General features: G+C 50.0%; 4 protein-coding genes across 11 annotated transcripts in view; 2 read left to right on the forward strand and 2 right to left on the reverse strand.

Moving 5' to 3' along the window:
- Positions 1–17517, reverse strand: part of GAPVD1 (GTPase activating protein and VPS9 domains 1) — a 30372-nt gene extending 12855 nt beyond the window's left edge. Inside the window, exons 1-14 of one of the 6 annotated variants that reach the window (XM_032131245.1) lie at positions 17500–17517; positions 16707–16755; positions 10440–10654; positions 9252–10095; positions 7988–8074; positions 6716–6850; positions 6406–6595; positions 5425–5505; positions 4441–4601; positions 3061–3190; positions 2189–2314; positions 1230–1403; positions 783–923; positions 42–176 (exon numbers count right to left, since the gene is read on the reverse strand). In XM_032131245.1, the coding sequence (XP_031987136.1) occupies positions 42–176; positions 783–923; positions 1230–1403; positions 2189–2314; positions 3061–3190; positions 4441–4601; positions 5425–5505; positions 6406–6595; positions 6716–6850; positions 7988–8074; positions 9252–10095; positions 10440–10624 (2389 nt within the window). In that variant the 5' untranslated portion in view covers positions 10625–10654; positions 16707–16755; positions 17500–17517. Of the gene's footprint in view, positions 1–41; positions 177–782; positions 924–1229; positions 1404–2188; positions 2315–3060; positions 3191–4440; positions 4602–5424; positions 5506–6405; positions 6596–6715; positions 6851–7987; positions 8075–9251; positions 10096–10439; positions 10655–16253; positions 16386–16697; positions 16857–17499 lie in introns of those variants that run through there. The other 5 variants (XM_032131247.1, XM_032131248.1, XM_032131246.1 and 2 more) reach the window with 5 other exon arrangements.
- Positions 17518–17669: 152 nt separating this feature from the next.
- HSPA5 (heat shock protein family A (Hsp70) member 5) lies at positions 17670–21653 on the forward strand. 2 transcript variants are annotated; one of them, XM_032131262.1, is made up of 9 exons: positions 17670–17753; positions 17962–18100; positions 18383–18614; positions 18729–18866; positions 19137–19249; positions 19328–19718; positions 19989–20226; positions 20430–20597; positions 20780–21653. In XM_032131262.1, the coding sequence occupies exons 2-9, from the start codon at positions 17985–17987 to the stop codon at positions 21337–21339; spliced, it is 1956 nt and encodes a 651-aa protein (XP_031987153.1). In that variant the 5' UTR covers positions 17670–17753; positions 17962–17984; the 3' UTR covers positions 21340–21653. The 2 variants fall into 2 exon arrangements, with proteins under 2 accessions (XP_031987153.1, XP_031987152.1); XM_032131261.1 differs by lacking the exon at positions 17670–17753 and having other exon boundaries at positions 17929–18100.
- A 494-nt stretch (positions 21654–22147) lies between these two features.
- RABEPK (Rab9 effector protein with kelch motifs) lies at positions 22148–24452 on the reverse strand. Its single transcript, XM_032131276.1, has 7 exons — positions 24373–24452; positions 24163–24299; positions 23927–24079; positions 23656–23817; positions 23230–23379; positions 22898–23047; positions 22148–22706 (listed from the first exon to the last, which is right to left on the reverse strand). Exons 1-7 carry the CDS (start codon positions 24429–24431, stop codon positions 22420–22422), a joined length of 1098 nt encoding a protein of 365 aa, XP_031987167.1. The 5' UTR covers positions 24432–24452; the 3' UTR covers positions 22148–22419.
- Positions 24453–24510: 58 nt separating this feature from the next.
- Positions 24511–27913, forward strand: PPP6C (protein phosphatase 6 catalytic subunit). Of its 2 annotated transcripts, XM_032131278.1 has the most exons (7): positions 24512–24637; positions 24779–24874; positions 24965–25030; positions 25422–25563; positions 25972–26051; positions 26192–26401; positions 27104–27913. In XM_032131278.1, exons 1-7 carry the CDS (start codon positions 24563–24565, stop codon positions 27350–27352), a joined length of 918 nt encoding a protein of 305 aa, XP_031987169.1. In that variant the 5' UTR covers positions 24512–24562; the 3' UTR covers positions 27353–27913. The 2 variants fall into 2 exon arrangements, with proteins under 2 accessions (XP_031987168.1, XP_031987169.1); XM_032131277.1 differs by having other exon boundaries at positions 24511–24874.
- Positions 27914–27916: the final 3 nt, after the last annotated feature.

Below are 27916 nucleotides of genomic sequence, written 5' to 3' on the forward strand. Positions count from 1 at the left end.
TGCCGTGATAGAGCAGCGTTTTCAGAGACAGTTCCACACACCTGATACAACACTCAGGCCGGGAGTGCTGGGCCGAGAGCTGACCTCCCTCACATCTGTGTCATCAGACGTGCTACCCAGCCCAGAGCAGCTCTCCAGTTCTTGGAGTCTTTCCTCCTGTTTTAAGTCTGGAGCCTCTACAAAAGGGAGAAAATGGAGAGTAGAGAGAGAAAGTATCATTACTCAATGCCATGCTCCCTAAACATTCACAAGCAGAAGGAAGGGGGGGTGTTGATTTAGTGTATCAAGTTTTAAGGTAACTCAACCACTTCAGCAAGGGTTTTCTTATATCCTTTGGTACCGAAGGCAGGACTCTGCACAGACAGCAATGCTCTGTCTGCACAGGCATGCTAAGGAGTGTTTACTGTTTTAAGTGTTGTATTTCTTAGACAACAGGATACAGTCACATCTTCACTAACCAAAGTAAACCGTGGTCCTGGATAGCTTCTACTCAACACCACAGGGAAGGAAAGCAAGCACAAGTTTGCTTTGCAAACCCTTCTCTTCCCCTTCAGAGCTTAAGAATTTCTTAAGTAACAGAAGTCTCTCCCAAGGCTTTCCATCTTCTTTCTGCCTAGGAACATTTTCTCCTTTTAATTCTGGAAGTATTCACAAAAACTAACTTAATCCTAGGACAGTAATTTCTTGAAGAAAGAGGAAGAGGCCGTTGTTTTGCATTCTATGCCTCTGGAAGAGTCTTAGAATCATGCTAAAGAAATAAGCAAAAACTGCCCGATTCTGACCTGAATCACTTGGTAATACTTCCACACTCCACGCCTCACTTGTGGTTTCTGATATGGTTGAACCTGTGCAGGGATCAAGCAACACGGATCCTGAACCTGGCAAACACAGCAAGCTGCCTAGCATGTTCTCTGCAGCTGCACCTGCAAAAGTAAAGCCGGAGCATATGGCTAGAGCTGGGCCTGGGGAGTCAGCTCTAGAGAGAAAAGTAAGAACACATCTTAAGTGTCCTTAATAAAGCAATCAGGAAACACAACGTTGAAAAGAAACGAGTAACTAAGAACAGTCCAGGTCATGCACACAAAAGTCCTCCTACAGCAAATCTCCAGTTGAATCCGTGGAAATGCCCCTGCTGAGGAAGGGAGGAGGAGGAGGAGGAGGAGGAGGAGGAAGGCTCTGCAGCCTCGGTTCCAGAGCAGCACAGGACCTACCCAGAGCACAGCCGTTACCTGCGATTTCCTGCAGCCGGTCCTCGTCGATGTTGGGGTCGAAGTCGCTTCCCAAGACATCTGTACTCCAGGTTTCGCTCACAGTTTCTGATATATCTCTGTCATCAGTCAAACCCATCATGTCACGGATTTCAAACTTACGGAGCTTGTCATCCAGATTATCCTGAGTGGTGGCTGTGGAAAAATAAACAGGTCTCAATTTTCTGAAAGGCTTCTCCAATTACTTCGGATTGAAAACCTGTAAGAGTACATTAGGAAAAAAATTCCAAGCAAATAACCCCCTTATTCTGTCAGGTAAGGCAGTGGTTTAAAGGAAGAACACATTTGTGACATAAGAAGAAAAATCTGGAAGTTCACACGGTGACCTATCAACTAAATTGACCGAAAAAATAAATTAAATGTAGTGCTACAAAGACACTGATACAATTCCTGTAGAGGAACAACTGATTACCGAAAAGCTGAGGCCTCCAGAGACCATTCCAGCCCAAACTCCCTGCCCTGGTCAGGGACAGCAGGTTGCTCACAATCATGTCGAGTCATATTTTGAGTATCTCCAGGCTGGAGACACCACAACCTCTGGGCAATCTGTTCAGTGTTTGACAAATGGATATTAAACAGAAAATTGTCCAGATGCTTCCAGACTACTTCAATCCAGATCACCTTGCTCCTGAAGGGAAAAGCTTGATATCAAGCAAAACCTTAAAAGCAATTTCCTATAAAGGAATTAAGCCTCAAAATTCCAGGCAATTTCCTTTTCCTAACAACAGACTAAAACCAATATTTCTTGGGAGAAAGAAAACCCCAAACCAAACCCACAAATAAATACAAGAGCGATTGCACAAGGAAAATTTCTACTTTTTTTTCCCGTGAATTAGTCAATTTTGCAATCTCTTTCCACAATACTTTGGCTTTAGCATCTACAGCACCTCAGGCACTTGTGAGAGAGAACTGGCACCTGCCTTGCTCGTGCTCCAGCAGCTGCAGAGCCTCAACGCCGTTGCTCCCGGAGGGGCCCGCGCCGAGCTCCGACACCGACTCCCCTTCCAGATCCAGAGATGACACAGAGTTGGAGCGATTGGAAGGGCCTGGGAAAACAGATTTTACCTTAAAACTAATTTGAATAACAGTTCCTAAATATACAGCATTAACAATGCAGGACACAAAAGCTCATGAGAAAAATTACAAGAAATGAAGTAGCAGTTCCAACACAAAATACTGACTCTCACCACTACTGTACTTAGCTGTAACTAAAAAGCCAATAAAGTCTTTGCCTTTAGTTTATTTACTTGCACATGAATTTGTTTTCTTATTTTGAGGAGACAGAGAGCAAAAACAAAGTTATGGAAGTTAAACAAAATAATGCAGAAGATGCAAACCTCTTCCATCCCACAGACACCTGTGTTTTGTTATGTCAGAGATTCATATAAAGGAGTTGTGCAGAAACTATTCTGAGATATGTAACAGCTCATTAAAACATGATGAAAATTAAGTCTGAGAAGTCCAAGTTTAGAGCTAAGTTAGATTATCTTAATAACTAGTACTGCACTTAAGTTTCAAAAAAAAAAAAACCCCTCTATTTTCTCTTTCTAAATACACTTAGTTTTTCTCTTCCTAGTTCTCAGACTCAGTTATGCCTTTGTAGGTCAAAATTTAGCTCCAGGCTTTATTCTCTGAACAACTAAGAGAGAAGACAGGCTCTCAGAGTGAAATAGCACAGCCTTCAAAACAGCAAAGACAAGATGCTGTATTTAACACACCTTCCTTTTAGAGTTAAGGGGTGAAAAAAACCAAAGAGCAACAAAACTTCTTCAAGACTTAAACAGCCCTTCACCTTCAGATATTCCTTCCAGATTATCACTGCAGAGGGAAAAGCGCAAGGTTTTATCAGGTTTACCATGGAGTTTGTTCTCGTCGATGGGGACATCTCCCTGCCCGCCATCTGCAAGCTGCATATTTAACACCTGGAGAGTGGGAGAAAGAAACAAGACTTCATTAAAATAATCTATTTTTCAGATAATTAAATAGCAAATAAAACACCGGAGGCATGTTTTTGAATTGTTAATGGAACAACCAAATTTCTAACATTCTGTTTGAAAAAAGACAGCAACCTCCCAAGTCAGAGCCTGGGGAGAATGCAAGGAACCACCCCGTGGACATCAGGCATGTCCTGATAACAACAGAGCCACAGCTCCTGATGCCATGAAGATTTTTGCCTTTTCTTTTATACCCCTGTTATACCTTTTTACAGCTTCTGTATTCCTAGTGCTTTTTGCCTACATTCTTGGACTTGTTTGTTAAGCTAAGAGACTAAACATTTTAGAAGCTTCGTAGCTAGGGATCAGTGCGCCCCAGACCCCAAGGTCCTCTCCAGAACATATTCTGTAAACCAAGATAGAATCATTCAGGGGAAGATTCCTTGGGGAGGGGGGGCTCACTTGAACCTCTCATTGGGGAATCTTTGATAGATATGCTAATTAGTAAAGCCTATAATGTTATACCCAATGTTGGGGGGGACACGGGAAGAAAGAAGAAAGACAGAGACACAGGGAAAGACTCGGTGGGGTACATCTTGATGCACACGACCTGGACGTGTACACCTAAGGATCCTTAAAAATAAATACCAAGGTAAAATCCCTTTTCCCCTTCTAACCGTGTATGCCTCTTGATTTTAAGACCAGGAAAATGCATCACTCCCTTATCACCCCACAGAGCAGTGCAATATGGAAAGGATCTGCACGAGGCTGCCAAAGGAGATAACCCCAACCACCAGGCTGGAGAAAGAAAAGGCTGGAACACCAGCCCTGCCCTAGGAACAGTCTGCAGGCACTGATGGCACTGTGAGCTCAGCTCTGCCCTCACAAGAACCTGGGCCTGTGCCTTTCATAAGCTGCCAAAAGCATCAGGATCAGTGCTCCAGTTCTGTCATTCACCTGTGTTCCTGGATCCAAAGGACAGGGCATGCAGAGACACAGTTTCTTCAGGCTCAGAAGCAATAGCCCAAGTTCACTCTTAAGCTTCTTAAGGGAGGGAAAAACCCCATCTAACAAAGGCAAATTTGAATGCTACAACCCCCAAGTTCAGTAACACGGAGTAAGGATTTTAATTCCCATTCTGGATTTACTACCAAAACTTAGCTTTTCAACCTCACTGCTCTGCTCTGAGAGAAGACAGAGGCTGCACAGTTCAAAACATCTGAGATGTTTCTGGATACCTCATTTTCCGACATCATTCCTGGAGTAATCTGTGGACCTGTCCCCAAAGAAATCACCAGCACTTCTTCTGGCTGAACTTCTGGAATAGTCTCCTGGGAGGATCCTTCATGGTCTCCATGCTGGTCCATTAGCATGTTTGATCTACTTCTGCTTCGAGTGGCTAAGAAAATATTTTGAAATATGGACATTAGAAAGCTCTTCCTCCTTGTCTAAGGAGGAAAAAAAAGACAGTGCAACTGAAATATAGAACTGCAGTGCTTTAATTAGCAACACATACTAAATAAATTTTCAAAATCAAAGTCTTATTAAACTTTTGAGAGATGGAACTGGTGTTTAAACTTGAGCACTGCCCTGTGAAGAAGGAAAAATTCAACATAAAAGTTGAGAAGCAGAAAAACAAGGTACACTGTGACTTGTTTGCCTACAGCAATTCAGCCTATTCCAATCACAAAAAGACTTTTTATACATTATATGAGAAAATTAAGTTTGTTACTAAAAAAGGTCTGGGTTTCTGTGGTTTAAAACTCTAATTAATTTGTTTAAAAGGTTTTTTCTCCTAAAAAGTAGGAAATCTTATTCTAACAAGTGTCTCAAACCCAGACACACAATACATCAGTGGTTTACTCTGATTACTTTGCCACTCTTAAATCCTCTTTTCAACTGGCCTCAGATTCCCATGTTCGGCTCCACAGAAGGAAAAACACCCACATGAAATTAAGGTTTCTAAGAATGGCACCATGACACCAATTATTTCTTTATTTGACCCAGGGAAAACAAGGCAAGTGTGCAGAAGTCACAGCCAAATTCTGATTGTCACACAAAGGCACACGAGGGGTTTTTAAAATCCACACGTACACCAAATGAGTTCATACACCCAAGAAATCTGCAAAAGGGACTGATTGCCAGGGTAACCCAAAGACATGCTTGAGTTATGTGACACGAGCCAAAGTTTCACAGAAGAATGGAAAGAGGGCATTACCCACCAAAAGGGGTTACTAGAGTTATGTGAGCTGAGAGATTGGTAGCAGAGGTATCCCAGGCAGTGATCGCTGCCAACTGCTGTCCTGGAGTTCGAAAGCATTAAAATGAACAAAAGAAACAAAAACTTTGAGCAAAAGATATCTTATACCAGAAAATAAATGCTGTAAAGTGCCCCTACTTTAGAGGTGTAAGACCAGAACTATTCAAAAGCAGAGTTAAACCAACATGGGACTGGTTTGTTTCAGGGGTGGTTTTGTGGGGGTTTTTTGCCACTTATCGGCCTCTGTATATTTTCGTCCTTTTACACACTGACACCAAATCTCTGAAACAAAAATATCCCATGTGGTCATATTCACATAAATATACACTGAAGAAGCGTACCACACTTGCTATTTTAAAAGAAAGTATTATTAATATGGAAAAGTTCAAGATCCAGAAATCCTGTTTGAAAAACAAAACCCAACCAACCTAAAATTGCATTCCAGAATACTGACAGTTGGAATTAGAGCAGGCAAGGAACGGAGAAAGGAGAAAGCTTCTCTTCTCAGCACGTACTCTAAAAGTCCTGCTCCTGCTTGTTCACCCTCCTGTCCATTCGTTCTCTAATAAAAATGTTAAACGTATTCTATCTCACTATTTAAATGCCTCTGCTTCCATCTTACTACTTTCCTAAGCAATTTTCCCCCTAGATCTGCTTCCCATCTTCAAACCTTCCTTTTATTATCGCTGCCAACCACCACCATTATGACTACCAACCACTCCAGCAATTTTCTCCAGTTCGAGCTGGAGTGATGAAGGTCATCCACCACACTTGCATCAGACAGTAAGGAAGTTACCTTGTATGCTAAAGAAAATTCTTCACCATCTACACAGAAAAAGTAGGAAGTGAAGGTATAAAGAGTAACCCCAAGAGATGACTGAAAATGGCACAGAAATGCCCAAGGTGTCAGAAATCATGCGGGAACTCCGCTCGCTCTCCTTACCTATGGGCAGCCGATTTTTTTTGTTAGCTGGAGTAGTTGCAGGAGAAAGCTGGGGGGTGTTATACGGAGTCATTTCAAGGCTGCTGCTTTTCCCTGGCTTGTTCTGGGGTAAATTTGCCAGCAAGTTTTCCAAAGCCATCCGATCTTCCTTAAGCTGATCGCTTGACATGACGTTCCGCATGAAGCCAACCTAAACATTGACAATAGTTTTGGTAAGAACTGCAGTGCAAACGACCAGCCTGCTTTTGCCAAGGTGGGACCACATGGGTACAAGCTGAGGCTGGCTCTTTCCAGGAGCAGGAGGCATTACCAGGGCAGTGAGCTGGCTGTAGGTCATGTACACCACGGTGCGGCTCAGCCCCTCCAGCAGGTTCACGGCCGACATCGGGGGAGTCTCGACTGCGCGCCCGTCGATCACCACGTCCAGGAAAGCAGCAACACAGCTCTGAGAGACAGCAGAGAGTGTGAATGAGAGACCATTCCCTAGAGCTCGGAAGGAAACCTATGACAGGAGTTAAGTAGTTCACAGAATAATGTACGTTTTGCTTCCTACTTCTAAAATCTCAGGATAAAATGGCAGATATTTTAAGGTCACTGAAGAGCAAGCAAGGAAAGTGTGCAGTTACTTTTATCATTTCCTTCATTCCTTTCCTGCATTCCAAAGTGTTACTTACTTAAGTGTGCTCTTACAATTTTAAATAAAAAATAACGGCAAGTAAACTGCCCCTTCCCGAAGAATCTGCTGAGCACAGACTAAAAGTGAAACAAGGAAGCAACAACAAGAGCACTTTCTAATCTGAGTGAAAACGTTACTTATACAATAAACGTGTAGCTTTGTGTGGTGACTGTGTAACAACTAGAATTACCAACACCTGGAAGGATACAAGGTTACCGAGGATACCAACAGGTTTTTAAACACTTGACAATATATCAAAGATCATCAGCTTCACTGTTGCTCCGACAAAGACAACTGCTCTATGGCTATGGATGATTAATACTAACAGACGAAAAGCTGAATAAAAAAAGCAAAACTATGCAAAAAAGTAAGAGAAGTTACTTGTACTAACAAATTACTAGGTGTTAAAACAGACATTATACTTAGGTTGCCTTCAGATCAAAGGGTTTTGTTAGGTTCAGTTGAAAAACCACAGACAGTAATTCAGTATTTCATGGAATCACAGAATCGCAGACTGGTTTGGGTTGGAAGAACCTTAAATGCCATCCAGTGCCAACCCCCTGTCGTGGACAGGGACACCTTCCACTAGACCAGGTTATCCCAAGCCCCATCCAACCTGGCCTTGAGCACTTACAGTGCTCAGTTGAAAATGTCATTTCCTTTGATTTTTTAAAATATTTTCTTTTCAGAATTATTAGGTCAGAGCAGAAGCAAGAATTCCCAACCCTTAATCCTAGTACTCAAGATTTTTTTTCCCCAGCTTTGTGCAGGATTTAATCTGCTTTGCATTACATGTAACTTGGAAATTAAACACTTAGTAAATCCTTTGCAATGTCTGAAAAAGGAGGCTGAAGAAGGATGATGATGTATTCACCAAGTCTTGGATTTTTCAGTCTGGATTCTTACTTTGTCGAACTTAGCGAGGTTGCTCTTCGTACGTGGATCTCCCTCCTCAGAGCCTGTCATTGCCAGCTGCTGCAGAAGTCTCCCAACCTGAAATTAAAAAGAAGTACCAAGAATAAGCCTTTCAAACCAACATGATGGACCTGATTACAAAAAATATTCAAAAAAACCTCCTCCATTCTAAATCCTTTTTTATTTAATACTCCAAGGAATATTTCTGATTGAGTGGACAGAGACTTGTGCTTGCTTTCAGGGCAGAAAAAATGCAAGAAGCTTAGAAAAGAAGCAGTCATTGCCTTTAACAAGAAAATGTGCACACACAGTAGGCTGTGAGCATCCATACTTCCCCCTCCCAGGAACAAAGCATGTTTTGTTTTTACAACGCGTCAGAATTGAGAGTTGAATCTAGGTCATCTAAACCTAGAGATTTTCAAAGGCTGCATATATTTTACTAAGGAAAAATAGCAGGAAGGCTAACCCTTATTTCAGAGCACATATTCCTTATTCATCTCCAACTGCAAAACAACCCTCAATTTAAAGAGTTGCCAACTGCTCTGCTGCAGCACGTGAGCAGTGACACAGGAGAGGATTGCTGCTGGATTCTAGAAAAACACTGAGCAAAACTCACCAGCGTGATTGCACTGTGAGAATCATTCCCTGCCCACTTTATACACAACAGTAAAAAGCAGGTTTTGTTCCTCATGTGGAGGAACATCCTCAGTCAGACAAGTGTTGCTCAACACCTTCAGATGACTCCTGTATGTAATACCATTAAACTGTCCAAGTATTTGCATAACTACAAAAGCTGGTCACGAAGGCTGGGGAACGCTCCAAGTAGAGCATTGGGCATTACTGCCAGACAACAAGGGGTTTTCAGCAAAGTATTTCATTGTTTTTTGCAATACCTGTTACAATATGTAACATTAGCAAGAACAGAACAACATCCATTTACATACATTCCAGAATTCATCTTATAGTCACTTTTATGCCTTAGCTTCCATCCCTTATAACAGCTTTCATAAAGGATATTTGCAACTTCTAAGGGATACAGGAATACATGCTGTCAGTTTTTTCAAGTCAGTATTTTAAGCAAACAGATAAACTTTGGAGCCTGCCTTTTCAGCAACAATTAACACAAATATTTCATTAGCATTCATTTTATAAGTTGGAGAGCGAATACTTTCACTTTTACAGTAGTAACATCAATTCTAGTGGGAAGAAAAAGGCCATTTGCATATTTTTAAGACTGCCTTACTGTGAATCATACCTGCATCAGATTAAATCTTGCCACCTCATTTATAGGAGCATCAGAAATGATCCCGTACTGCTCCGGGTTGACGATGGCAGGGCAGATGAAACAGGCCAGAAGGAGATCTGTGCACATGGCTCTGACCTCCCCAACCTCCAGCCTGTCCACACACGACAGCGTTTTGTACATCTGTGATACAATCCACCTCAAGCTGTGAGGAAAACAGTAAGTGTTTTGTTTGAGATAGCCAATGAATTTGTTAACCAAGGTCACCAGCTTGGCCTCGTTGGAGTCAACCATCTCCTGGACTCTCTGCTTGAACTTTTCTGTGCCTTTCTCTCCAAATAACTTTTCCTGCTGTACTGGGGAGAATCTCTCAATTAACTTGTTTGCATCGGTTTCCAGGTGGTCTTCATCTTCAACCAGAAGCTGCATGATTGGCTCATGTAAGGTTGCAGTAAGAAAAAGTTTTGCAGAAAAGAGTCCTTCAGAGAAAAGCTTGAACAAGATGCTGAAGGCACAGGTGCCTCGTCTCAGCAGCCGCCTGGGGTTGTCGCTTTCCTTGAGCTCAAACTCGATCAGGTAACGGAGGACCTGCAGGAGGTAACTCTCATCCTCCTGCATGATGCAGTTGCCATAAATGGAGGTAAAGACTGTGTGAATGACACTCTGGGTGTTGTCCTGGTTGAGCTTCTCTCCAGCAACCAGGCAGGATGCAATAAGCCTGGGGTTCTCTCTCAGTCTGTTGAGGAATTCTCCATAAGCAGTCTCCTGAAATCCCAACTGCTTGTATCCATCCACAAACTGTGTGTCCTCCAAGATTTTTGCGTGCTGGCAACATTCAGCAGGAGAAGCTTCAGCACTTGAAAGAAAAACATTGAAGCAGTTTAAGTAACTCTTAAGTAAACAAACTTGCTAAGAGATGCCACGTGGTCAATCTATTAACCAGGCTGCCACAGAGGGAAAAAAGTCTTTCCAGATTGCAAATACTTTGTAATAGCTAATTCAGGAGAGTTTGTTCCCATGAACAGAAGCAAAACACACATAGGTATTTTTAAAAAGTTGCCCAAACGGCCAGGCGTGTAAGATTCCCTAGCTGAGCTTTGCTTTACAACCTCACCATTTCTATGATTAGTACAGCAAAGGCCTCCAGGTTCCGAGGATCATCCATCCCTGCCCGAGGCGTGGCGTGCGCTCCCCCAGTACCTGGTTATGATGAGCCTGTCGAGGTTGATGCGCTGCTGTTTGGAGATCCAGGCCGTGCGGTAGAGCCGCTCCGCCGTCTTCAGCACGTCCGCGTTGAGCCGCTGGATCAGCTGCTTCTCCGAGGTCACGTACAGCCGCTCCTGCTTCAGGTGATGGGCCAGCGTGTGGATGTCCAGCTTCACCATGGTGGGCAGCGAGCGGGCGGCACAGCAGCCCTGAGCACACAGAGGGGAGAGGGTCAGTGCCAGCGGAGCGGGGACAAGTCCTGCCAGCCCCACGAGGTGACCAGAGGGGCACAGGCTCACACCAGGCAGCGAATGCTGCTGTGCCCCTCCCCTCAAATCCTCCACTCCACGATGCAAGGTTTCCCAAGCGCCAGTTCCATTGTTCCGTCACACATCAGGGACACTGGCAGAGAAGCAAATGCTATTTTCAGCTCGCCCTGCTGAGCAGGAACAGGAGCACAGCACTGCACAACCCCTGACCACACCTCGGCTACACGAGGTGGGAACCTGGCCTTTACCCAGGGCATGTGGCCCTTGCTACAGCTCAGGTGACACAAGTTCAGGGAGAGGAAGGCCAGCCCCGTTCCCACTCACTGCCTGGGGAACAGGCACTTACTCCTTCGTCCTAAAGGCTACCCACATAACCCAGCACTACCCCAGGACCTGGGTGTCAGAATCTCTGGCCTGTTACCTCTCTCACCTATGCACCGGAAGCACCAAGCTCCCAATGCTGTTCTGTTCTGCTAAAAAAAAATAAATAATAATAATATTACTAATTAAGGAAAAAACCCACCAAACCACAAACCAAGGAGTATCAATACCCAGACAAGGCAGAAGTTGGAAATAAATCTGGAGACTTTGCTCAACAGTAGAATTCATTCAGAAAAAATTCCTTAAATATTTCAATTCAGAAGAATATTTCTTTAGGCCATGATCCAAAAATGTTGTTTTATAGAGAGAAAAACTGAAACAACCGTAGGCTTTCATAGCACATCAGGGGCTAAAATCTACGCAAACTACTGTTCTGTATGAACGTAACATCAGCTCTAACTTCACAACTAGAAAACATCTCAGCAGAGTACTGCACCAGACAAGACACATTCCAGGAGCAAACCCATCTAAAAATTAACTCTTTTGGAGAGAAAAAACCCATCAGCTGCATTAATACTGACAAAGGAAGGGGTACAAGCATGCAGATCACAGAACGGATGGTTAACTGCTTTATGTCTTCCCCACCAGAACTAACAGCCACACTAGCTAATTTGGGAAGGACAAGGGTCTGATGCAGATGTGATCTGTAACAGATTATAATATACCTGTCCATGTGTATCAGGAATGGAGATACATCAGAGGGCTCTAGTGAGGAACCCTTCAAAGCCATGCTACAGTCAAAAACTTCCCACAACCTGCAGTGACTCTGGACAAGCCTTGCTTCACAACCCCATTTAGATCATGCTTGAGAAACTACAAATAATGTGCTAGAATGCCATGTGCTGGCCCAGTGCTCTTCCCTGCTAGTGTTTTAAAGATCTGTGTTTCACCGTTCAGCAGAGCAGGAGGTGATTCTCACTGAAGAATACAGATTAGCTCCCTAATTAGGCACAGGTTTCCCATTTGTTGGGTTTTTGCAGCCTGACAACCAGCTGCAATGACAACCATCACTGCTCCTGGTGTAATTAAATCCTTTCATCTATAGTTTTGACCTCACAACCAGGAGCCAGGCAGACACGAACAGAGAAGCTGTCACAAGTCTTTATGCATTTAAAAAAATGCAATTTTATTACACCTGATGGTTTAAAGGCCATTCCTAGTAAACACAGACAACTGGGTATAAAGATCTTTAAAAAACACCCCTAAACTCAAAAAGACCCAAAACCAAATTCAGCAACCCTAACCAGAGGTTACAGCTGATGCATCCAAAAATGAGATTACGACAGGAACTTGAAGGATGTGCTAATTCAGATGTTTTTAACTAGGACAGTCTCAGAGAAATGATTAGAAGAAGAAACATCGCTGTTACTGCCAAAGTTCTTTGTGAAACAAATAACAACTTCTTGCAACAAATTTATTTTTAGTCTCAGAATTTAAGAGCTTGCAAAAAAAAACCAGCAGTAAACTTGCTACTGCCTGCAAACACTGTAGTAACCAGTTTTTAGGCTGTGAGCTACTGCTATCAGCCAGGAAAAAAAAGTTGAATCCATACAAACACACACAAACAAGACCTGCAGAGCTACCTTCTGGCTTTTCAGAGTTTCCCACTGTAGGGCTGTGCTCAAGAGCTGCTCATGCTTGATCAAACCTGAACAGTTTTAGTTGGCATTTTCCACTTTCAGGTGTCAATACACTCTCCACTTTCCTGGACAGAAAGTCAGTCCAAGTGGATCTCCTGCTTCTAAGCAACTTTGGGAAGGAAGGGGGGACCCACATGGGGTACCCCTATGAACAGCCTGTTGCCTCTGCCTACATTCCTATACCTTTGCTTCGCCAAATTTCAAAACAAGTCTCTGTTTTTGTGTCACTGGTTACAAACCCATTTAAGAGCAGACAAGCCAATTAAACAGCTCCCGAGGTGTCTCCTACACTTACAAGTGATTTCTCTCACAGCTTCATTCAGGGTCTTTTTCTGTTTTTTTATTAGAGAAGATGTTTTCAGCATCAGGGACAGGCAAAGCTCCCTGAGAAGCCTCTGAGGAAGATGCTCCTTCCTCCTCTGCCCACAGGTTGGAGTGAGCTTCAAAAGCCCCATCAGCAAAAGAGACAAAGGTGCTCTGGAAACAAGAGACCTTTTGAGGTAAGGTATGATCATCAAAACAGCAGTTACATTGCTGGTAACCTTTTCTGGAACTATGGACAATGAAACACAAAGAAATATACAAAATTAGTTAATACTCAGGAAGCAAATAAGACTCTCACACATTCCAAAGTCCTGTTACAAATGCATTAATCTACCTGACCAACAAAAAGAGGTCAGACTCCTGCACTGTACCATTTGCTACCTGAAAAAAAACCTGACAGCATAAACCTCACCCCTACTTGGAAAGTGAAGTGACCACCCAACGCAGGAACAACTTGAGCACCTCCTCATGAAGAGCATCTCAGCCCTTCCACAGACACTGAGGCCCTGAGAAGCTGTGGGAAGCTGCCAATTGCTGTGCATTCTGACTTTTCCTTTTAAACTAATTGCCTCTGTGAACTCCAGGCCCAAAACAAGGCTCCAAAGAGCACCCTTAGCTGCATCTGTGCTGCTAAATATACTGGTCCTGTGACTACCTGATAACATCCCATCAGTTGGCCACTACCCACGTGTGTGTCTTATCTGCCTCTGCTGCAGAACGCCAGAAATAACAAAAGTAAAGGAGAATTGACTCAGAACTGAGCCACAGCAGGTTACTGTGTACCACTGCTTCGACAAGAACTGTGAAAATCCACAGGATTTTCCTGTCAATCCACAGGAAGACAACTGCATGACAGCAGCTTTCACCCTGTGTACAGGAAAACGGGATCAGCAGCTTCCCCAGCTTGGTAACCTCCATAAAAGACAAAGTGGCTTGACTGCCAGGATTGCTGCTGAGATGCAGCTCTGTGGAGAGGAACACCTCATCACTGCCTTCTACCAGTTTTGAAATGAATTATTCTGAAGCCACACACGCACAGCAAGCAAGAGCACAAACAATTTTGTCTTCACCTGAGGTCTCTGGCAGACACCTGAGAACACCAGAGATGTAAAGCAGCAGTTTAACACACAAGGTACTTCAGCAAGGCTCAGGGAAGAAACCCAAAAAACCCAGTTGAGCAAGATGCATGTGCTATTCCTCTCCTCAGACACTGGTATTACCAACACAGCTTGTTCTGAAAGAAGAAACTACTGTACCACTAACACACCTACCTGACACACACTGCTCCTCCCCAAAACCTCTTCCCTTCACAACAGTACGAAAAGACAGCGGCTGCATCCTCTGACCAGGCTCCACCACGTTCACTCTGGACCAGCACTTGGGGCCAAAGCTTCAGGAGCACTTGGCCACAGCCAGTGTTTGGTGACATGCCACAGAACAGCTCTGGAGCAGAGCCTCTGCTGATTCCAGAACCTTGTTTGTCAGATTACCTTATCAGCTGCTCATAAACATAAAGGCGCCTGTAATTAACCAGTAACCTCGTTTATGACTACCACAGACCACACTTAGAAGAGCAGATATCTGTACACAGCTGTGTGAAGGAGTCAGTTTATGGTATTTAGATATCCAACAGCCTGCTGTGGCTGAAGGAACAACAGATATTTAAGATTGTGCTATGTGCAGATTACTTTTCAATCCTGGAATTTCATGTTGATATGAAAACATTTCCATTTTCTGCCAGTTATTTCAAGACTACTCAGGAACCTAGGAGTAACTGCGGCACAGTAAGAGCAGCTTAGCACAACAACTCAAAGAATTTCCCTTCATGATGCTCCACATATCAACAACAAAGACTGCATGACCTGACAGCATCCAAGATGCCTTGCCCTGCTGGCAGCACACATTTGCTCAGAACCTGAGGCAGTCTACCCTTTGATGAACACAGGACACAGACTGCTTCCTACTCTTAAAAGTCCTGGAAAACACGACATTGAATCTTCAGGTGCCGACCTCCACCTCACAAAGTCTGTGTGTTTGTCCTGTGATATACAGGAACGGGTCACATTTCTGCTGAGTATTTCTGTGATTCAGTTGACAGAAAAGAGATTAAGTAAAGTGGTCAATACTGCTGGTACACCAGATCCTCCTTCCTCCTCCTGTGTTTCCTGCTCAGGGTTAGTTGCTCCTCCTGAGTCTCGCTACACAAGACTCAACTTCCAGAGCAAGTTTGGGCAGATCTAAAGTCAGCAGGGCAGGGCAAGGCAAAATCACTCCGTCCTGCTGAAAAATAACTCCTAAGCAAGCTCGAATAGCTTCCAAGCTAATTCAGCCCCGATAAAGTACCTCTTTCCTCATTAGTAATTATAGTAGCACCTCACAAGCCTTATTTCTCTATACAAGCTAACTGTCTGTCTCCCACAGCTGAGCTAAAAGAGCCCTTTTTTCAGTAGGATGGTTCACCATGACCTAGGGCTCATTGCTGAACCCTCACGTCACAACACCCACCAACTCAAACACACAAAATGCAGTTCCACTGTCTAATTGACATTAATAAGAAACTCATCCCTCACATTTGTTTCTGCCCAGAGGCTGCTCTCAGCTAGCCCTGGACATACTGTCCATCCATGTGCAAGGAGCACCTCGTTTCTCGTAGCCCATAACAGAATTTACCAGTAAAGCACAGGATCAGCTGGCTACTAAATTATCTATTAGGCATTACCACGTTGCATAAAACCAACAAAAGCACATAAGCAGGCTAAAATCTATTCCAGTTGCTTGTGATGCTAGAAAGTGGAGCTCTCTTTAGGTAAGGGTCACACTAATAAACTTTTAGTCATAACAACTGCAGAACTTGAAGCCGCTCAAACTGGCAAAACCAACCTGTTCCCAGCCTGCTCTCCTGAGAGCAGCTCCCTTCCCATCCACCAGGAAGGATAGCTGCTACTGAGGAGAGTATATTCTCCAGGACCTGACAAATCTCACGTCAAAACCCGTGTGGGGAGCATCTTAAATATTTTGGAACCCTACTCGGCAGCAGCAGTTAAAAAGTCTATTTCCTGAAGCCACCATCCTGCTGCTTTTACAGAGTATTTCAGATTTCACATACTGCCCCGTGCCATTTCCCCTCCATCCTCTTCAAATTGCATCTTCTTACTTGTGAGTCAACTGCATCGTCCACCAAAATAGCACTTTACCTATCAGTAAGTGTAGTGTCACATGCTCGCTCCGAGAGCTCCATCCCAACAGCTCTCAGGAGCGCGGTATCGTGACTTTGCAAGAAAAAAAAGCCCGATACTCCCCGGACCGAGTTCTCCAGCGTTAGGGGTCTGCGAGTAACCAAAAAGGGAAGTCACCACACTCGTCAAGTTTCAAGTTTTAAACCTGCACAACACAAAAGCCATGAAGGAGACACGGCAGCGAGCGGCTCCCGGAGCCGCGCGGGCCCCGCTGCCAAGGGCTCCGATTCTCCCAATGCCTCCGCAAGGGGATCGCCGGTGCCCGGACCCCGCCGGGCAGGCAGGGCTGGCCAGGGGGAGAAGGGCACAGACAAACCCCCGAGCAAACCGCACCAACAACTTCTCCCGCCGCCCCCACACCGCTCCCCCCGCCTCCCGGGCGCTCTATCGCGATAAACCCACCCGACATACCCTCCTCGGCTCCGTCTCTCCTGGGCTGCCCGCCTTCCCTCTCTCTTCCCTGGAAGAACCAAAGCGTTTTGTCAGGCCCCGGGCCTTCCTCCTCCTCCTCCCACCGCTCCCTCCTCCTCCTCCTCGGGGGGAGGAAGCCGAGCGCTGTCGCGGGATACGAGCGCGTCCCTGCCCGGCCAGCGCCCCGGCGGCTCCCGCTGCGGCCCGGGCGGGCGCGGCACTGCGCAGGCGGCGACGGCGCTCCTGGGACTTGTAGTCCCGGGGCCGGCACCGGGAGCGGGGCCGGGGCGAGGCGGAGCGGGGAGAGAGCCGGGGGCCGGGCGGAGCCGGGGCTGCTCTCGGAGCTTCGCTCCGCCGTCAGCCCCCGCTCCGCCTGGCCCCGGCTTGTGCGTGTGGGGCTTGGTGCAGCGACATGGCCGGGCCCTGCGACATGCTGGCACCGGCGGACGGGCAGCGGCTACCCGGGGACGGTCCCGGTGTCGCCTCGGGGCGCTGGGCACACACGTGTCACCTCGTCCCCGACGGGTGAGGGACGGGGCTGTACCGAGACCCCGCAGGGCCCGGCCATGATGCCGGCCCGGCTCCAACCTCCTCGCACCTCCCTCCCGGCAGTGTCCCGGTACCCCGGTACCGCCCGTACCCCGATGCCCCCGGGAGGCAGCGGCGCCCCCCCACACCAGAGGGCTATCCCCCCCCCCCCCCCCCGGGCCGGTAACCATGGAAACTTCCAGAACCCCCCCCCCCCCGCGGCCGTGGTCCCGCCCGGCCAATGGGGACGCTCCGCTTGGCTCACACTTCTCTGTGGCCGCGGCCGGCGGGTGGAACCAATGAGGCAGCGAGAGGGGGGCGCGCCGGGCACGGCGGAGCTGTCGCACGGCGCTCGCCAATCGCGGGAGGCCAGCTTGGTAGCAGCCGGCCAATGGGAAGGCTCCAGCGAGGGCGCGATAGCCAATGGGGAGGCTCCACGAAGGGGTAACGGAAGGTATAAAAGGGCGGGCGGCGCGGCCTGGCGGCTCAGCGGTGATCGGGGCGCGGCGCTTCTGCACGGTGAGGGCCGCGCGCGGGGAGGGCCGCACGGGGCTGGGCCGGTCGGGGGGGGGGTGGCGCTTGAGGGCACGGAAGGAGCGGGTGGGGTCGGTGGGTGACTGCGCACGGCGGCGCTGGGCACGGTAAGGGCGGTTGCGGCGTGGGGAGGGGCGTGGGGGGCGGCCACGCGCGTGGCGCCTCCGTTGTGTAACCGGCGGCCTCTCGGCAGGTGGGCGCAGGTGAGCGGCCGGCATGAGGCTTCTGCTGCTGACGCTGCTGGCGCTGGGCGCCGTTTGGGCGGACGATGAGGAGAAGAAGGAGGACGTGGGCACGGTGGTGGGCATCGACCTGGGTACCACCTACTCCTGGTGCGTGGGGACCGGGCACGGGGGGACGGCCGGGCTGATGGGCTGTGCTTGGGCCTTGGAGCGGGGGGGGGGGGGGGGGTCAGGTCCTGCGGGCCCTTGGTAATGCTGGGCCTACAGGAGAAAGAAGGGTGGTGACCGCTTGCATGGGTAGTGCTGGGCCCCTTCTGGGGAGGCAAGGCCTGCGGGCCCACGGGAGGGCGCAGGGAGGAGCAGAAGGGGAGGTGGGGGGGATGTGCGGGCCACCGCGCCGCCTGACCGTTCTGCTCCCCCCCCCAACCTCAGCGTGGGCGTCTTCAAGAACGGGCGCGTGGAAATCATCGCCAATGACCAGGGGAACCGCATCACGCCGTCCTATGTGGCGTTCACCCCCGAGGGGGAGCGCCTGATCGGGGATGCTGCCAAGAACCAGCTCACATCTAACCCGGAGAACACAGTGTTTGATGCCAAGCGGCTCATTGGCCGCACCTGGAACGACCCCTCCGTGCAGCAAGACATCAAGTACCTGCCCTTCAAGGTGGGCCCTGAGTGCAGAGGTGGGGGGGCTGGACTGGAGGAACTACAGTTGTGGTCAGAAGAGGTATCTACTCATAGAATAGTTAAATGGGACAGTATCCATTGTTCTCCTCAGGTGGTTGAGAAGAAAGCCAAGCCCCATATTCAGGTCGATGTTGGAGGCGGACAGACAAAAACATTTGCTCCTGAAGAAATTTCTGCAATGGTCCTGACAAAGATGAAGGAAACAGCAGAGGCTTACTTGGGGAAGAAGGTAAGTACACGGGAAACACTGGTAACAACTGGGATTAGCAGCTTTAGGAAATGGGAGAAGGGTAGGCTGAGTCAGGACTAACCTTGCCCTCCTGAACCGCAGTTAGTGCTGCAGGCCCCTCTGGCAGCCCTGTTAAATGGGCTTAGCTGGTGCTGAGTCTTCATTTCTAAAGATGGGCTAATTGTTCCCAGCACTGCTCAGAGTGGCTGGTACTACTTAAACTGTTTTTCTCTCATTTCTGTAACAAACCTGTCCCTCCCCCCTGCTCAGGTGACCCACGCTGTTGTCACAGTGCCAGCCTACTTCAATGATGCCCAGCGCCAGGCAACCAAGGACGCCGGGACCATCGCGGGGCTCAACGTGATGCGGATCATCAATGAGCCGTGAGTACCTCACCCCGTCCTGCCCGAGGGGAGCTGTGGGGTGGCACCCCCCGCTCTGACAGGCTGTTCCCTGTACAGAACAGCTGCTGCCATTGCTTATGGACTGGACAAGAGAGAGGGAGAGAAGAACATCCTTGTATTCGATCTGGGCGGTGGAACTTTTGATGTCTCCCTCCTCACAATTGACAACGGAGTCTTTGAAGTTGTGGCTACTAATGGTGACACTCACCTGGGTGGAGAAGACTTTGACCAGCGGGTTATGGAGCACTTCATCAAGCTCTACAAGAAGAAAACTGGCAAAGATGTTAGGAAGGATAACAGAGCTGTGCAGAAGCTGAGGCGGGAGGTGGAGAAGGCCAAGCGAGCATTGTCATCTCAGCACCAGGCCCGGATCGAAATAGAGTCCTTCTTTGAAGGAGAAGATTTTTCGGAGACACTCACTCGAGCCAAGTTTGAGGAGCTGAACATGGTAAGTTTAGAAAGGTAAAGTTACATAGCCTCAGCTCTGACTTGGGACTTGGGAATGTGCAGCATCTCATGCTGTGACATTGCACTTTGGAGTATAAATAACTCTGTATAAGCAGGCAGCTGTTGCCTGCCAGGGAGCTGGGCCTTGCTGAGGCTGCGCGACGGACAGTTTGGCATCTCTGCTCCGTAGTGTTGTACTTTGCATCCCCAGGGCTGCACAGTGGGGCATGCTGGGAATAGTCTCACAGTCCTTGGGTTTTTGTCTTTCCAGGACCTGTTCCGTTCCACCATGAAGCCTGTTCAGAAAGTTCTGGAAGATTCTGACCTGAAGAAGTCTGATATTGATGAGATTGTCCTGGTTGGTGGATCGACTCGCATCCCCAAAATCCAGCAGCTCGTTAAAGAGTTCTTCAACGGGAAGGAGCCTTCTCGTGGCATTAACCCAGATGAGGCTGTGGCCTATGGTGCGGCTGTCCAGGCCGGGGTGCTCTCTGGGGATCAGGATACAGGTAAGGACACCTTCGCTGCCACCTAAGATTGAGTTGACTGAACAGTGGATGTTGGGCGTTGACAAGAAGATGCAGAAGAACTTGGATCTTTTCCAATCCTTGGAATTCTGTGCCCCTGAGGCCTCGGGATCTTGTCTGCAGTGTTGGGGGATGTGTTTTGTGTTGGGAAGCTGTATCACAGTCACGCCTTTGATCTGTTCCAGGTGACTTGGTGTTGCTCGATGTCTGTCCCCTGACTCTTGGCATTGAAACTGTCGGAGGTGTCATGACCAAGCTGATCCCAAGAAACACTGTTGTTCCCACAAAGAAGTCTCAGATCTTCTCCACAGCTTCTGACAACCAGCCAACAGTGACCATCAAGGTCTATGAAGGTGGGTGTCACCTGTGGTGGTCCCTGTGACAGCTGGAGACTGTCTGTAGGGTTTTCATTCTTGTTCCCGTTTGTCACAAAGGCTTGTAGGTACTTTGTAGATGGAACTGTGTCACTCATGGTTTCACAAAGTACAAGCCACAGCTGGGAAAGAAAGTAACCCTGTCTCATTGTTTCTTGAAGGTGAGCGTCCCCTCACCAAGGACAACCATCTGCTGGGAACCTTTGATCTCACGGGAATCCCTCCTGCCCCCCGTGGTGTCCCCCAGATTGAGGTCACCTTTGAAATAGATGTGAACGGGATCCTCCGTGTCACGGCCGAGGACAAGGGCACCGGGAACAAGAACAAGATCACGATCACAAATGACCAGAACCGGCTGACGCCAGAGGAGATCGAGAGGATGGTGAATGATGCTGAGAAGTTTGCTGAGGAGGACAAGAAGCTTAAGGAACGCATCGATGCCCGGAATGAGCTGGAGAGCTACGCCTATTCCCTGAAGAATCAGATTGGGGACAAGGAGAAGCTGGGTGGGAAGCTGTCCTCTGAGGACAAGGAAACAATAGAGAAAGCAGTGGAGGAAAAGATCGAGTGGCTGGAAAGCCATCAGGATGGGGACATAGAAGATTTCAAAGCACAAAAGAAGGAGCTGGAGGAGGTGGTTCAGCCCATCGTTAGCAAGCTGTACGGCAGTGCCGGCCCCCCGCCCGGCGAGGAGGAGGCAGCAGAGAAGGATGAGTTGTAGATACCGGCGTCTCCGAATGTGGTGTATGTATATATTGGACTCAGGAACACTTGTTTAAAATATTGAACTCTTAATTTGGAATGTAACTTTGAATCTTCACTCGTGAGTGGAGCTGGAACCGCTAGCCCGACGTGGCTGTATCCTGCTTTTCGTTAGCAGTTGCTTGATGTCTGGGGAGGGGAGTGGGGTGGGGAGTGTAAATGTGGGTTTAGAAGTATTGGCAGTGGAACATTCTATTTAACAGCTTGGTCATGTGAACTTGGTGTAGAGCTTTTCTACCTGGAGTGACCACAATAAATTTGTTATTTACACTGGACTTTTGTTTTAGTTTTGTAATTTCCATTACCCAGCTCCAACCAGGATCTGGATTAACCCTAAAGAAGGATGGAGTGCAGCTCACCCCCTCAAGGTTACCTTTCATGGGTTTGTGGAAGAGTGGGAGGTTTGACAGCAGGAGTTGGGCATCTTGCCTTGGGGTGGGCTGAGACTCAGTTTCTGAAGGGAGCCAGGTGGACTTGGACATCCCTGCAGTTCTACAACAGATCCTGATGAGGAAGGGGGGATCAAGCCTGAGTAACTGCTGAAGGGGTAGCTTTCACTGAGCTGGGAGAGGGAGGCTATCCATCAGAACCCATTCAGTGCCTGCAGTAGTGATGGTGCCCAGCAGTGAGGGAGGAGCTTGGCTTAATTACATTTTTCTGCAGTATTAAAACTTCAGAGCTTTAATAAAGTCTCATATGAAACAGACCAGTTTTCTGAAGACTGAAAAGTAGTTTACACCTAATAAAGGTTCTTATAAAAAAAGAAGCCTAGTTGAAATTTGGTCTCTTTATTTAACTGATCCTTATCCAATCCATGGGATTAGTTAAGTCCAGACTGACCTTGTGTGGTGCCAGCTCCAGCAGTGCCTTAGAACACCTCGGCTCTTGCCATGTTCCCTGGGCTGGGGCTGCAGCAGGACCGTGTTCAGGCAGAGCCCCTGTCCCCCAGGGGTGTCAGCACCGTGCCAGCCATCCAAGGGTAAGGATTGTTTAAGGGACAGAATTAACCCCATGGGATGAGGCTGGTGCTGTGGGGACACTACTCGATGAGGGTGACCAGGCAGTCCCTGTGTATCTGCCCCTGTGTGTCCATCCCCCCAAACACAAACAGGAGATGGACAAAGGTGTCTTCGGTGCAGTCCTCACCCAGGCCCTGCTGGAGGGTCCCAGCTCTGTCACCTGCTGCCAGAGGTGGCTCTTGCCCAGCTGGGGGGTCTCCTGTGTCCCTGTGTGCCCCAGCCCGCCAGGGAATGACACACATAGCGTGGTCCAGCCTCCCGCTGGGCAGCGGAGGTTCAAACTGCAGCAGCGTCCACTGCTGCCTTCCTGCAGTGCAAAGATACAGTCACAGCTTTAAATGCCACACCCCAGACAGTGACACTGTTAATTAAACAGTTCTGAGCATCCAGCCCCGTAGTGGTGTGACTCCAGGGGGAAGAGGCCCAGGACTTGAGTAGGTAATGTGTTCCCCAGCTGCCTGGCATCTACCATGGCACCGCTGAGAGCAGCCTCCCTACCTGTGTGATACTTGTACGCAGTATCCAGTGTCCCATCTGGACCTATTCCGCCAAAAATGTACAAGTGGTCCTGAAACACTGCTGAGGAGTGGGATGCCCGTCCTCCAGGGACATCCCCAGTGGCCAGGATCTTCACCCATCTCATGTCATCTGTTGCAAGAAAAGAACATGTCCATGGTTCTGCATTATACAAACCCCATACATTTTGTTGATTTAAACAAAGAGGGTAGTATTTTAAGCACTTAAGAACTAGTATTATGGAAAAAAGGTCCCCCTAAATCAAAGCACATCGCACACAGGTACTGCCCGTCAGTACCTCCATCCACACTTACTTATGTCGATACAGAACAGATCATTGTAAAAAACATCTCCAGCTAAACCTCCATGGATGAAGAGCTTGGTCCCAACTGCAACCACAGTGTGTCCGTGCCGAGGAGAAGGGGGATCACCATGAGTGTCCGGCTGGGACCAGGTCAGGGTGGCTAAAAACGGGAATACACGTGCATAAGGAACAAAACTCTGGAAGTTCTACAGATCAGAAACCCCGGAGCCCTGCCAAGGCTTCCTATCCAAGCCGCGGGGTGTGAATCCCCAGTGACTACATGAACACAAAGGCCTGTCAAGAGAAGAACAGCGACCCATCCAGCCGGACCCATCTCCAAACAAAGCACAACACTTCCACCCCTCTGACTAAACCCGAAGGGCAAAGCTCCCTCCCACCGCCCGGGGGACGAATGCCCTCGCAGGCGCTGGGGTACCTGTGTCGAACACGTGAAGCCGCTGGTCTTTCACCGGCTCTGCTCCCTTGTCTCCACCCCCGAACACGAACAGACGGGCCCCGATGGCCGCCGAGGACGTGTGGAACGTCCGGGGCCGCGGCGGCACCCCCCTCACTGCAGGGCTCTCCCACGTTCCTGTTTCTAGTTAAGACATTTGATTAACCAAACAACCAACGTGGGAACAGAAGCCGCGCCTGTCCCGCAGCCCGGAACCCCGGCCCCGCTCCGGGCACGGATCTGGGGCACTCACCGGGGTCCAGCACCTGAACGCAGCTGCGGTTCCCCGCGGGGTGGGCGCCGCCGAAGACCCAGAGGCGCGGGGGGCCGGCGGCGGGCAGGAACGTGGCGTGTTCGTAGCGGGGCCTCAGTCCGCGCCAGCCGGCGGGGACCCAGCGGAGCGGGGCTGCGGGCAGGGACAGGCGCTCGGACCCGGCACCGGTCCCGGTCGCGGTTCCGGTTCCAGGCCCGCCACGGCCCGGCCCTCACCCAGCTCCACGAAATGCGCGTCCGCGAAGGCCCCGGCGGGGTCGGCACCAGCCAGCAGCAGGACGCGGCCGGGCAGGAGGAGGCAGCCGAGTCCCACGCGGCCGCCGGGCCGCTCCCCGCGCGGGCTCAGCCGGTACCTGCGGGGCGAGGGCGGCGCTCAGCGCGGGCTGGGGCGGCCCGGGGTCCCGCCGGTCCCCCCGCCCCACTCACCACTGTCCCGAGCGCGGCCGCTGTCCCGGCCGCAGCAGCGGCAGCGCCCGCGGGGCCATGGCGGCGCTCACCGGGGCCGGCCCGGCCGGAAGTGCCGCCGGAAGTGCCGCGCGCTTCCGCCCGCGCCGGCGGCGCGCTCCGCCGCCCGGAAGTGGCGGGGGGGGCCCGCTTCTGCCCGAGCCCGTGCAAGATGGCGCCGCTGGACCTCGACAAGTACGTGGAGATCGCGCGGCTCTGCAAGTACCTGCCCGAGAACGACCTCAAGGTGCGGCCGCGGCGGCGGGGCCGGGGCGGGCCGGGGCCGGGCGGGCCGGGGCGGGCGCTGCCGGGCGGGCCGGGGCGGGCGGTGCCGGTGGTCCCGGCGGTCCCGGCGCCGACCCCGACCCTGCCCCGCTCCCTCCCGCAGCGCCTCTGTGACTATGTCTGTGACCTGCTGCTGGAGGAGTCCAACGTCCAGCCCGTCTCCACGCCCGTCACCGTCTGCGGGGACATCCACGGACAGGTAAGGCCGGGCCGGGCCACTCCCGGTGCAGCCCCGGGCCGGAGTCGGTGCCGATGCCCGGTGCCCGCTCACGCCTCTATCCCTCCGCAGTTCTATGACCTGTGCGAGCTGTTCCGGACCGGCGGGCAGGTCCCCGACACCAACTACATCTTCATGGTACGTGCGCCGGGTGCGGCCCGGCCCCGCTGGGTTTGACAGCGGCTTGAAGGGGAAATCCCGGGGGGCTCCCGTGTCCCAGGCCCCGGCCAGCGCCGGGGCCGCTGTTGGCTCCTGCCCGCCGGTTGTGCTGCCGGGAGCAGCGGGAGCCCCGCGGGGTGGGGCAGAGCAGAGCGCCCTGCTGTGCCCGGGTGTCCCGCGGCCGCGGGGTCACGTCAGGGCGGCGGTGAGGGGAGTGCCCAGAGCGCCCAGAGTTCCCCTGGAGCCCAGCAGGTCCCGGCTGCCCTCCAGCACTGGGTTTCTCTGTGACAGTGAGGAGTTCAGAGTGGATGTGTCACTGTGCACTTTCTCGTGTGACTCTTGCTCCATGTACGACTGTCTCTGACTTCAGGGGGACTTTGTAGACCGAGGGTATTACAGCCTCGAGACATTCACGTACCTCCTTGCACTAAAAGCCAAGTGGCCTGACCGTATCACGCTGCTGCGAGGCAACCACGAGAGCAGGCAGATCACCCAGGTGTACGGGTTCTACGGTGAGTCCTGCCTTGGGATACGTGAGGGCAACATCTGTCCCTTGGGCAACCCGCTGGCGGTGCCACAGGACCCGGGGCTCTCCAGGGGCCGGGTGGGACATGGGCTCAAATGTTGTCATTTGTTAACATGGTCGTTGTGTTTGTAACATGGAAGGTGTTTAAGGCAGATCTTGCTGCTCTTTTCCTGTGGCACGTGGGGTTTCTGCTTGTGTCGTGGTGCTACATTGAGCTGCACAGGCCCCGCAGATGGAGAGCAGAGGTGCATGAGGTGCTCAGTCCTTCCTGCACAGGGCTCCTGACAGGGCTCGTGTGACACACCGCAGTGTGCAGGTTCTGCTCTCTGTTTGTGCTGCCTGTGTTGCCTGTTGTCCAGCGATCCATGAGGAATAAAACCATTCTCTCCAACAGATGAGTGCCAAACCAAATACGGGAATGCGAACGCCTGGAGATACTGTACCAAAGTCTTCGACATGCTCACAATAGCAGCTGTAAGTGCAAACACCACGTTAACAACACGACCAGATTGTCTAAATGGGAACTGTAGAGGTGGTGACCTGTGAAGGTTCCCCTGGCAGCGTCTGGGCTGGGTGAATGCTGAGTGTTCTGTACACGTGTCATTTCACTGCAGTTAATAGACGAGCAGATTCTGTGTGTGCACGGAGGCCTCTCCCCAGACATCAAGACCCTTGACCAGATCCGGACCATTGAGCGTAACCAGGAAATCCCTCACAAAGGCGCCTTCTGCGATCTGGTGTGGTCAGACCCGGAGGACGTGGACACGTGGGCCATCAGCCCACGCGGGGCGGGCTGGCTCTTTGGTGCCAAGGTCACCAACGAGGTAACACTGCTGCTCAGGGCCACACAGCCCAAGTGTGGGGATGGGGGAACTAAGGGGCTCACCTCAGTGTGGTGTTTGAATGGACCATGGGCACTGCAAGACAATGAGCTCTCCTGTCACGCCTCTGCTAGTAACTCGTGGTGGTGGGGAAGCTTTGCTCATGTCAGCTAGAAAAAATGAGCCACTTGAACCTAAAAGCACAAATATAACTGCCAGATGTACTGATATCCATCTTGCTTCTAAAGAGTGTAATGTGGTGAGACTCACTAGTGTCCCTGGGCTTTGTGTGGAATGCTTTCCTAAGGATTTAGGAGAAAAATACAATTTTTTAAGCAGTTCTTGAGTTAATTTTGTTGTGTCTGCACTGAGCAGACTCCTCAGGGCTCCACACACTGGCCTTGCCTGGCTCTGATCTGGCCACGTCACAACGGCCGTGCTCAGCCTGCGTTGTTGCGTGGCCCTTGCACAGTGTATTCAGGAAGGGCTGAGCCTGGGGACAGCACAGCGCTGCTCCCTGGCTTTCATGGTGTTCCTCAGTGCTCGGGTTTTGGCACCTGTATTTCACAGGGGTTTCTCACTGCTCGGGTCTCCAAATCCCCCTGTTCTGTTCTCCCTCCCGCTGTGCAGGGCCGTGGCCAGGAGCAGGATGTTGTGTGGGCAGTGGCCGCTCAGGCCACACTGACCTTCCCCCTTCCCTTGCAGTTTGTTCACATCAACAACCTGAAGCTGATCTGCAGAGCACACCAGCTCGTCCATGAAGGATACAAATTCATGTTTGATGAGAAGTTGGTAACGGTATGGTCAGCTCCCAACTACTGCTACCGCTGCGGGAACATCGCATCCATCATGGTCTTTAAAGATGTAAATACAAGAGAACCAAAGTTATTCCGCGCAGTTCCAGACTCAGAGCGTGTCATTCCTCCCAGGACAACCACGCCCTACTTCCTCTGAGCCCTCGCCCGCCTGCTGTCACCTCTCCCTGTCTGCCCCTTTACAATATACTTTTTATTGAGCACTTTGCTGCTGAAATGCTGCCTCTTGCCTTTTTTATTTTTAAATTATCTAAATTTATTGTGTATTATGGTGTCTGTAGCAAGTTTTTTCCCCCCCTCCCCTAGATTAATTTCAGAGTATTTGTAATATGTCCTTGAGATTTGTACTACTGCATGTAGTCCTCGCCTAGTCCTGGGTTAGATGAACCGATTCCTTTAACCACCACGCTCCGGGAGCCACTCGGGCCCGTCTCTTGTTCAGCTTTTTGTTTTTGGTAAGTTTTAAGAAATTTCAGCAGCAAAGTCAGTGCCCAGTGTGCGGCGGGGCCAGGGCTGCCCGTGCTGTGTTCACGGCGCAGTGCCGAGCCGGCCTTTTCCGAGTGTTACGTGGATCCCAATAAAGCGGTCGAAGGGCTGTTCTCCATTCCCGGTTTGTTCCGTTTTCCTCGGGATCCCGATTAAACCCGCAGACCTGCTGCAGCGACGGGATTTGTACATTAAAGTCATTGTTCGGATTTTTTCC

The sequence above is a fragment of the Corvus moneduloides genome, chromosome 21 (genome assembly GCF_009650955.1).
Source record: "Corvus moneduloides isolate bCorMon1 chromosome 21, bCorMon1.pri, whole genome shotgun sequence".
NCBI classification, from domain to species: Eukaryota; Metazoa; Chordata; class Aves; order Passeriformes; family Corvidae; genus Corvus; species Corvus moneduloides.